General features: G+C 49.7%; 1 protein-coding gene and 1 non-coding gene across 2 annotated transcripts; both read left to right on the top strand.

The window, feature by feature from the left end:
• Positions 1-632: 632 nt before the first annotated feature.
• On the top strand, positions 633-2,187 carry Mrps26 (mitochondrial ribosomal protein S26). The gene is made up of 4 exons (XM_050134459.1): positions 633-890; positions 980-1,126; positions 1,198-1,321; positions 1,758-2,187. The coding sequence occupies exons 1-4, from the start codon at positions 679-681 to the stop codon at positions 1,875-1,877; spliced, it is 603 nt and encodes a 200-aa protein (XP_049990416.1). The 5' UTR covers positions 633-678; the 3' UTR covers positions 1,878-2,187.
• Positions 2,188-5,146: 2,959 nt separating this feature from the next.
• LOC126496858 (U6 spliceosomal RNA) lies at positions 5,147-5,249 on the top strand. Its single transcript, XR_007590464.1, has one exon. It is a non-coding gene; the product is annotated as a U6 spliceosomal RNA (small nuclear RNA).
• The last annotated feature ends 5,923 nt before the right edge of the window (positions 5,250-11,172 follow it).

Raw genomic sequence — 11,172 nt, 5'->3', positions numbered from 1 at the left:
GGGGGGGGGGGGGGGGGGGGGGGGGGGGGGGGGGGGGGGGGGGGGGGGGGGGGGGGGGGGAGTAGTCTCCTGCAATACTGATCAACTGTTTATTCAGGTGAAGAGGAAAGAGTACTAAAAAACTTCATAAATAAAGAGTCGCAGCCGAGTCCCTCAGGTTTCTTGACAGTCAAGCCAGTATTTCTCAAGGTGGGCAGGCCCTGGGTCAGGTTGTAAAGAACAAAGGTCACCATCGTAAGGTCATAACAGTCACTGATCCTAAGAACTGTGGCCACTGCAGAGCTGCCCAAGACCACAACAGGGCAGTGCAGTGCAAGGGAATGGTTTGTAGTTTACTAAAAGGTCCTGTGAGCCTAACTTAAGTGGCTATAAGCTCAGAATTTCGTGCGTCCGGCATGACGGGGTAAGCAGCCCGCCCGCCAGTCGCACAGCCAAACACTTGGGGGCGGTGTCCAGGCTTGGGAACCGGTAGACGGGGCGTCCGGTGGTGTGCGGGTCACACGCGGGTGACGCTGCCGTCTAGCGGTGTCCGTCAAGGTTCTCCGCCCCTCCCACTCTTGGGAGGCGACTGGCCAGACAACAAAAGCCCCGCCCCAAGAGGGCCGGGCCGCGAGACCGCGACTCCCGTGGTGCTCCGCGGCCACTTCCGGGCCGGGCGTGCCGCCGGGCGCCGCTGTCATGTTGCGCGCCCTGAAGCGCCTGGCCCCGCGGCCCGGGTGCCAGCCCTCGACCGTGCTGGTCCTGCCCGCGCGCGGCCGCAAAACCCGCCACGACCCGCCTGCCAAGTCCAAGGTCGGGCGCGTGAAGATGCCGCCCGCAGTGGACCCCGCGGAATTCTTCGTGTTGACCGAGCGCTATCGGCAGTACCGGCAGACCGTGGGCGCGCTCAGGTGTGTGGAAAGGGCAGGCGGCCATCGGCAGCCCCCGGGAGTGTTGGGGAGGGAGGATGGGTGCCGACTTGAAGCCCGTCCCCACCCAGGCAAGAGTTCGCGTCGGAAGTGCGCAGGAAGGCGTACGAGGCCCGGTCCGGGGTCCTGGCTGAGCGCAGGGTGCGGGAGGCCGCCGAGGAGCACCGGGCGCTCATGGCCTGGAACCAGGAGGAGAACCGGCGGCTGCAGCAGCTAAGGTGCGAGCAGGGGGTGAAGGGCTGGGTGGGCTGGGTGGGCCCCCTCACCCTCGGCCTCTCGCCCCTTTCAGGATAGCTAGGTTGCAGCTGGAAGCGCGGGACCAGGAGCTGCGACAGGCGGAGGACCAGGCCCAGCGGGCCCGGGAAAAACAGGCTTGGGTGCAACTGAAAGAGCAAGAAGTCCTCCAGCTGCAGGTGGGCCAAGGTCATGGGGAGCCGGGCATTGGGGACTCCGGGGAACGCAGCACCGGGAGTCTTCTCGCTCCGCACAAGGAGGGAGTGTTTGCCCTCGCAGGGGATAGTCACATCAGGGACACCTATAACTGAGACAGCGAAGCTTTCTTCAGTGTAAGAGCTCCTGACGAGCTGGAGAGTCCGCCCCCTCTCAGCAGGGTGTCACGGTTGGTTCTTGGGTTCTGGCTGAGAGGTCTGATGGGCGATTGGCCAAGAAACAGGCAAAGGTGGTCGAGGTCACCTAGTACTATTTTGCTGAGAGAATGATGGGACGCTCAGAAAGGCCCCGCACTCCGAGACACCCTTCTCTAAGAGCACTTGGAACCTCCCCCTTCCCTGGCTAGAGAGCACCGGCTCTGGTGGAGCTCCCATATAGCTAACCTTTCCTTTCCCATAGGAAGAGGCCAAAAACTTCATCACCCGCGAGAACCTGGAGGCACGGATAGAAGAAGCGCTGGACTCCCCGAAGAACTACAACTGGGCCATCACCAAAGAAGGGCAGGTGGTCAGGAAGTGAGCACAGAGGCTCCTAGGGGCCCAGAGTAGGGACAGTGCTTGCCAAGGAGCCCCGTGTGCGTCCTATGGCAGACGGCTGAGCCTTTCCTAGAGCAGCCCCCGTCCACCCCAGATTCTGAGCACACCACCTGACCAGAAGCTGTTCCGACACTACATACAAACTCAGGACAGCAAGACTCTGGGAAGTTCCTGTCACACGAAGGATCAAGCTGGACTACATCCCCTCTAGCAGCCAAGCCATCTTCTGTGTCTCACGGAGTACTGTGAGCCAAATGGTTGCTGCTTTTCTAAGTAAAGTTTTACTGGAGCTCCGTCTGGCCTGTTCACTGACTGTCCTGTGGTGCCCTGGGGGCAGGAGTAAACAGTCACCATAGAACCTAAACTGCTTGTAAAGCCAAAGGCATTTGTTGTCTGACTTTTTTGGAGAATAAGTTTATTTTTCCCTAACTTTTTGGGTCTTTAGCTGACTAGCCAGAAGCAGTTCTCACCTAACCGAGCCATAAGTTAGTTACCTGCTTAGAAAGCAAAAAGGATACCTTATTTCTCCCGGTTATTCTCCAAGAGTGGTTTCTGTGACATGTCACTGTCCTGATGCAATGCCTCTGGTTTACTGCCTGGGAAGACCTGGTTGCTCAAAAGAGGCTGACTTAATTAGCAAAGCTCTGAGTACCAGGAGTAGTAAACACTGATAGTACCAGTCCCCATTCAGGTGTAGGCCCTCAAGCAACACGTTTCTTCCAGCCAATTGCTGCCCTTGTGTATGTGTGTGTGTGTAAGTGGTGGCCAAGAGTCATCTGTAGGTGTCATTAGACAGGAGTCTCTCACCTTGGCCTGTTTAGTTTGGTTTTGATTTGGTTTTTTTTTTTTTTTTTTTTTTTTTGAGGTGGGGCCTTCACTGGTACCTGGGGCTCATGCCTGGCCAGCTAGTCCAGAGAGTCCATCTGTGTTTGCTTCCCTGGCACTGGGAGTAGATGCATATGTTATTACATTTGGCTTTATGTGGTACCGGGGATGAAACCCAGATGTTCGTGACTATGTCACCTGCACTTTATGCATGGGCTGTCTCCCCAACTCCTGCTCCTCCTTTCATTGTCGTTATCATGAACCTATGCCATCGACATCCAAAGAAAAAGAATCCTGGTTACTTCCCACAATTCTTGGGTTTTGGAATCCGCAAGGAACCTCAGGGACTATGGCAGCCTATTATTCCATCGAAGAACCAGGTGTCAAGGTACAAGTAGAGGTGGCTTCTGCACTCTGACCCCCAAGAGCCATGATCCCCCCTCTCCCTGACTGGTCAGAACACGTGAGGTCCTACATTCAGATTCTGAGGTAAACTGATGGGATCATGTGCCTGACTTGGTTGTCACAGTGAGAAGTTGACCTGGACCCCAGGAACTCTGCTCACTGGGTGACCCCAACCACCCCTGCCCAGGATCTGTCTCCTCAGTCACAGTCAAGCATTGGTATTCTACCAAGACACTTCTGCTCTTTGCCCCTTCTGTCTTTGAGACTAAAGCAGCTTCAGCAGTGAGGGCTGGGGGTGGAAGGTGTGGTTATGGCCTTTGGATTAGGTTAGGTCATGCAAATCCGAAGGAGGTGGTCTGGGGATGTTCGCTTTGTAGAGTGCTTGCCTAGTGTGCGCAGGCCCTGGGTTCAGTCCCCAGCGCTGCAGAAACCAAACCAGGCGTTGTGGTTCACACCTGCTTTCTGGAGGAAAAGGCAAGAGGACTAGTAGAATTTCAAGGTCATCCTCAGCTAAGTAGGGAGTTTGTGGTCATCCTGGTTCCTCATGAGACTCCAAAAAACTTCCCGCATGCCCATCAAGTAGACAGGATATAAAGGTGCCTACCGCGGGAACAGCAGCTGGGTGAAGGCAGGCAGCTCTAGGAGATTCAAAGGCAGGGGCAGCTGCACTGGCCAGCTCCATAGGTGTCGGGTGTTTGGTCTTAGGAATGATGTAGGTGTAAACCTAAAGCCATTGCTCAGTTTCTCCTGAAGCACAGGTATCCAGCAGGCCCAGAGATCTTGAACATTTTGCCGTGACTTTGCAAGAACAACAGAAACAGACACGGTAAGCAAGCCCAATACTCAAGAGTCCGGCAAGAAGAACCAAATTTGGCATTTTCTTTTCTTGCCAAATAGGAAGTCAAAGGCAATATTACAACCCCAAACCTGGCTAGTCTAGTGATGGTGCTGGCCATCTCTTGTTAGATGCTTTAACCACTATGTTCAACACAGGTAAATCCACAAACAGTAACGGGGAACTTGAATGTTTATCCTGAATGTTTATCCTTATTGAGGAACAGAACCAGAGCAATACTGCCTGGCCCAGCTTCAGGGTTAAATCTGCTTGCCTGCTTCCTTCCCTCCCTCCCTCCCTCCCTCCCTCCCCCCTCCCTCCCCCCTTCTTCCCTTCCTCTCTCCTTTCTTCCCTCCCTCCCTCCCTCCCTCCCTCCCTCTCTCCCTCCCTCCCTCCCTTCTTTTCTTTTTTTTCTCCCTGAGACAAAGTCTGTCTTTGTGCCAGAGTTCCATATGTAGACTACGCTAGCCTCAAACTTATAAAAATCCACCTCCCTCTGTCTCCCAAGTGCAGAGATTAAAGGTGTGTTCCTCAAGCCCAGTTAAGGGTTAAATTGCTAAAACCTTGACGTCTAGAAACTGTCAGGGGAACTGGGAAGATGGCTCTGTGGTTAAGAGCCAGTGCTGTTCTTCCAGAAGATCTAAATTCAGTACCCAGCACCCATGCCAGTCAGCTCACTGCTCCCTGGCTCTCCAACTCCAGGGAATACAATGCCTCTAGCCTCCACAGGCACAGGACTTCCCCACATAGACACAGAAATAATAAAAGAGCTGGGCATGGTGGCACGCTCCTGCCAGCACCTTCCACGTGAGTTTAAAGCCGGCCTCACTTATTTAGCCAGTGTGAGGTCAGCCTGGGCTCCATAAAACCAACTCTAAACCTAGGACTCGGGAGCTGAAGGCAGGAAAATTTAGAATTTAATACTATGTTACATGGAGAACTTGAGGCCAGCCTGCATAAGGCCCTTCAATGCCAAAGGCTGGGAATGAAAGCTGGGTCCTCTGGAAGAGCAGAGCCATCTCCAGCCCTGCAATATTGCCACCCAGCACGCCACACTCAGTTCTGCTACATCTGCTGCTTTGCCAGAGATCACAGCTGCTACAGCAGGTGGGTCTCCTGGGGGACTGAGCATTTCCACAAAACCTTTCTCAACAAGCAATCTTTGTTGTTAAAAAGTCAGAATTAATGTGCTCCCTTCGGCAGCACATACACTAAAATTGGAGCAATACAGAGATTGGTGTGGCCCTGTGCAAGGATGACATGCAGATTCGTGAAGCATTCCATAAAAGAGAAGTCAGAATTAAGTTACATTTGCTCTTAGACAAAATTACATGCAAGAGCACCAGGTGTTTTGAGGAAAACAAGTTGGTTATATGCAAATTTTTTAGCTTATATTTTCCCAGAATTTCAGATAATATAAATCCTTAACTGTCAAAATATATTACCATCTCAAATTTTATTTCAATCGCCTTTTGGGGGGTTGAAGAGCTTAGCAGTTAAGAGCACTGGCTGCTTTTCTAGAGGACCCAGGTTCAATTCCCAGCACCCACATGGCAGCCTACAACTGTCTGTAACTCCAGTTCCAGGGGATCTGACACCCTCACGCAGACATACATACAGGCAAAACACCAATGTACATAAAATACAAATAAAGAAATTATAAAAATCTAAGCTGTGTTTCAATAACCTTATTGGGTTCCAGGGTGCAGTTTCATGGTAGTGTGCTTGCTTACCAAGACCCTGGGTTCCATCCCCAATACAGGAAACATCAAACAACCCTGGCCAGATACTGATGTCTTTCTTTTTTTTTAATTTATTTATTTATTATGTATACAATATTCTGTCTGTGTGTATGTCTGCAGGCCAGAAGAGGGCACCAAAGCTCATTACAGATGGTTGTGAGCCACCATGTGGTTGCCAGGAATTGAACTCAGGACCTTTGGAAGAGCAGGCAATGCTCTTAACCGCTGAGCCATCTCTCCAGCCCCACTGATGTCTTTCTTATGTTTGCTTCTCAAACAATGTAACCAAAGTGTAAACTTTTTTCTCTGCTCTGTCACGACCATGGTGAGACTTGACAGTGATAGGGGGAGTCACAGACAAGTCTTTCAGAAATTCATGTCCAATTTGATGCCATCTGGCGGCTCAATGGTATGAATCCAAAACCACATAATCAATAGGGTTTGAGGCCTCGAATGAGGACCAAAAAAGCAAAAAGGCATCTGACATGTATGAAGCATTTTCTATATCCTAGGCACTGAGCATAGTTTTGCATATTGTTCTCCTTTATCACAATAATCTTATAGGCAGACACCGGTATTACTCTTGTCTACTATTGCGACAGAACTGAGCCGTGGATTAAGACATACGGCGTGTAACTAATACCAGCACCTGGGAGACAGGCCGAAGGATGCTGCATTCCAGGCTGGCTTAAGCTACAGAGTGACGTCCTATCTCTTTTCTCTTTGAGACCTTGTCAAGAAAGAAAAAAAAAATGTTAGTAAAGATACTTGAGAGGGAATGGAGGTGGCTGGGTTTCAAACCCAAAGAGGTTGGGCTAGCAAGATGGCCCAGTGGATAAGGGGGCTTGCTACCCAGTCTGGTAACCTAGTTCAGTGCCCAGCACCCGCATGGCAGGAGGAAACTGAGTCACCAGGCCAGCAACCTCACTGCAGCCTCTCATGGCGTTTTCTCTAGTTCAACTCATGCATATGGATTCCTACATAGAAGCACACAGTAGGCCAGTCAGCTCTCCCATCCCATTCGTATGGATTTCTTGCTAGAGTCAGTGTCTGGACAAGGATGATCACCAGACAAGGTGAGACCTGAGCCTCACCAGCTCAATACTGGGAATGTAGTAATAACAGCTTTTTCTGAGTTTTAAATGTCACAAGCAGCAATAAAACATTCAGAGGGGGGAAGAAAAGCAATGTAGCTCGCATAAGGAAGTGAGTGAAATAATGAAAAGGGATTCAGAATAGCTCTTTATAGACTGTTTTGTTCAGTCGTGAAGTGGCCCCTCCCTGGGGGTAGAGTGCTAATGGTTACTGCAGTCCCCACCCCTGGTGCCCACACCTGGTGATAATCTCTTGCAGCGTGTGAGAGGGACCCGTAACTTCTTCTAATCAAAAGAAAAACACAGCAAAAGTGGTGTAGTGTCCCCCGCACAGTGCACTCCTGGTGCAACAGGCAAAGGTCTTGAAGGCTCAGTTTCAGTTCAAACTGTAGTGATGCCAGCTGATGGGTCTGACCTACTCAAGTGAGCTGTTGGTTCATTTGTGGGGAGCTGTTTCTTTTTTTTTTTTTAAGATTTATTTATTATGTATACAATGTTCCTCCTGCATGTACACCTCTATGCCAGAAGAGGGCACCAAATCTCATTACAGATGGTTATGAGCCATTATGTGGTTGCTGGAAATGGGACCTCTGGAAGAGCAGTCGGTGTTCTTAACCTCTGAGCTGTCTCTTCAGCCCGAGGGGAGCTGTTTCTAAGACAGGGTCCATAAGTAGCTCTGGCTTGCCTGAAACCCGCACAGACAGTTTGGCCTTGAACTCACAGAGATTTGCGTTCCTCGACCTCCTCAGTATTGGGGTTAAGGTGTGCACCATCACAGCCAGTCAAGTGAGCCCTTTGAAAGAGCTCCGAAGTCCAGAGTAATGGCAGAGGCACCCGATCTCTGCAAGATTGAAGACAGCCTCGTCTACATAGAGAGTTCTGGAACAGCCAGGGCTATATCGTAACACCCTACCTCAATTAATTAATCAAGGGTTACATAGAGAGACCCTAGATAGATAGATGATGATGATGATGATGATGATAGATAGATAGATAGATAGATAGATAGATAGATAGATAGATAGATGATAGATAGATAGATGATAGATAGATAGATAGATAGATAGATAGATAGATAGATAGATAAACTGTGAGCCTCGGCCTTGCCTGTAAATGCTACAGTTCAAATAGAAAGAGAAGATCCGGACAGTTGGGAGCCAAGGAAAACAACAATGTCATAGCATACTACAAACCCCCCACACAAGAGATTTACCGGGAGGGAAAAACCAAGGAGAGTTGCTGCCTCTGCTTGGGTGAGAAGCAGCAGAAAATTGAGCAGAAGGCTGGGCTTATATATATTTTCTTGTGGGGTTGGGGGAGGTTAAAAACTGTTCAGGGTAGCCTGGGATTGGAGGGATGCTGTGGCTAGATCTTGGGGCAAACTCAGAAATTGGTGGGATTTTTTTTCTTATCACTCTCTCCTGCCTCTGGACTGGGAGTGGGCTTTAGAGCTTTTAGGACAGCTAGGGAAGTCTGGGGGCAGGGCCTTGAGGGTTTACAAAGTTCACAAAGGGAGAATCTGCCCACAGCTGGAAAGCCTTCCTTGCCGCTGGAGCTGGCATGAATAGCCAGCATTCCCATGCTCAGAGACTTGAGGGAAAGACAGTGTTTCACTCTTCCTTCATCTCCTAGGCCTCAGAGAAGCAGAGTCTGGAGGGATGATTCAAAGGTTAAGAGCACTAGCTGCCCTTCCAGAACACAAGGATTCATTTCCCACCACCTGTATGCTGGCTCACGACTGCCTGGGACTAGGGGGATCTGAGGACTTTGAAGAGTCAAAGAATAAGAAGATAGAAATGTAGACTTCAGAAATAAGAATGTAGAAATGAAATACAAAGCTGTAAGCCCAGGAGAATGAGAACAGACTGTCGGCCTTCTCAGCAGCTCAAGGATTAACAGTGGGTTACTCCACTTTACAACCCACAGCTGTCTGCAAGGCTGAAGCGGCCCTCTGCTAACCAAGGCTCAGCTTTTAGAAAGCTCCCCGGCTGCTCCTAACTAGCAATTGATGGGAGCTGAGTTGTCTTTTAAATGACGGGATGGGGGCTGGAGAGATGGCTCACAGGTTAAGAGCATTGCCTGCTCTTCCAAAGGTCCTGAGTTCAATTCCCAGCAACCACATGGTGGCTCACAACCATCTGTAATGAGGTCTGGTGCCCTCTTCTGGCTTGCAGGCATACACACAGACAGAATATTGTATACATAATAAATAAATAAATAAATAATATTTAAAAAAAAAAATGACGGGATGTACCTGACTTTCTGGTTGTGCATTTTCCCATACCCTTCCCTGCTACAGGAAATTGGCAGGGTCAGGGGAGTGCAGAGCTTTGGTATAAACACCTTCAGAAAGAGCCAGAAGAAGACAGCGGGCTAAATACAAACACTAGTTTAACTAAAAAGGCTCTGTTAGGGCTGGAGAGATGGCTCAGCGGTTAAGAGCATTGCCTGCTCTTCCAAAGGTCCTGAGTTCGATTCCCAGCAACCACATGGTGGCTCACAACCATCTATAATGAGGTCTTCTGGCCTTCAGGCATACACACAGAAAGAATATTGTATACATAATAAATAAATAAATATTTAAAAAAAAAGGCTCTGTTAATNACATGATTTTTTTTTGCCTGAATGCATGTATGTGCTCTGTGTATGTGCCTGGTGTCCATGGAGGCCAGAAGAGGGCACCAGATTTCATGGAACTGGAGTTATTGAAGGTTGTGGGACACCACATAGATGCTGGGGACTGAACCCCAGTTCTCTGTGCAAAAATAGCAAGTGCACTTAACCACTAAGATGCCTCTCCAACCCTTAGCCTTTATTTTATTTTAAATATTTATTTATTATGTATACAATATTCTATCTGTGTGTATGCCTGCAGGCCAGAAGAGGGCACCAGACCCCATTACAGATGGTTGTGAGCCACCATGTGGTTGCTGGGAATTGAACTCAGGACCTTTGGAAGAGCAGGCAATGCTCTTAACCTCTGAGCCATCTCTCCAGCCCAGAGATTTAATTTTTAATTTTTTTCTGGAATAAACTTTGCTTCTGGTTTAACAGACTTTGATGGCCTGTCCCCCATCTTTGCGCAACTCCCGTGCACCCAACAACTTCTTCTGACCTCTATGGACATTTGAGCCAAACACTCATACACAGAAATTTAAAAAAAAAAAAATTTTTTTTTCAAGAGGGTTTCACTATGTAACCCTGACTGTCCTGGGTAAAGCAGGCTGGCCTTGAACTCAGAGATCTGCCTGCCTCTGATTAAAGGTGTGCACCACCATCTCCTGGCACAATATCGTAAAGATGTGAGCTGTCACCTGATTTACAGTGACAGGGGGTGGGGCGATGGGGTGGGGGGATAGGGGAGGTAGTGGGCGGTGGTGGTGGTGGTAATGAATTGTGCCTATGATCACCAAGCTCTGGTAAGGAACTCACGCCTGCTGAAGACCATGGGTAGAGAAGTCCTGCCCAGTCTTTGCTGGACAACCGACAGAATGAATGGATTTTATGTTAAGAGGCTACACTTGTATCCACTTGTCCACAGCAGCAGAGTGCTCCTCATACACTCGGTTTTGTTCCTCTCCTCTCCACTCACAGAGAACAACAGAGGTGCTCCCTTTCTTTCCGGAGCATTTACCAGTCCTCCACCTACACAACCTGGGTCTGGAAACCCAAGTAGGGCGCTGAGAGAATGAAGAAGGACAGACACACACGCAGGAAGGCTGGGGCCAGGGGGCTGTGTGCAGCATCCCAGGACCTCAGTGCATCCTTGTGCACAGCGCAGGGGGAGGGGCTGCCTAGGCTCTGGCCACAACCATAGGTTGTAAACATCCAGGAGGAGGCAGCAATTTCTATTGGCTAAAGCACACACTGGTCAATCCTTTGTAAACTCTAGAACATATTGTCGGCATCTGCACTCAGACCAGAGGAAGCTTAATCCCTATTCACCTCACACACGTGGGGGGGGGGGGGATCCAGACAGAGACCTTGTCTAGGCACCCAGCCCACGGCCTGCCACCAGCCCCTTTAGAGTGTGTTATGCTTGTGCTTTTGTTCGCTTGGTGGCTTTTAATTACTAGAGAAAAAAAACTGATAATTTTTAACTTGTAAAAACAAAAGGTTTTAGAGACAGAGACCCACATTGGAGCACCGGACTGAAATCTCAAGGTCCAAATCAGGAACAGAAGGAGAGAGAGCACAAGCAAGGAACTCAGGACCGCGAGGGGGGTACCCAAACACTGAGACAATGGGGATGTCCTATCGGGAACTCACCAAGGCCAGCTGGCCTGCGTCTGTAAAAGCCTGGGTTAAAACCGGTCTCGCTGAACATAGCAGACAATGAGGACTACTGAGACCCCAAGAACAATGGCAATGGGTTTT

Source organism: Alexandromys fortis, unplaced genomic scaffold (genome assembly GCF_014885135.2).
Source record: "Alexandromys fortis isolate MF-2015 unplaced genomic scaffold, M_Fortis_MF-2015_v1.1 scaffold_6, whole genome shotgun sequence".
NCBI lineage: Eukaryota > Metazoa > Chordata > Mammalia > Rodentia > Cricetidae > Alexandromys > Alexandromys fortis.
This window is presented reverse-complemented; position numbering and strand designations above follow the sequence as displayed.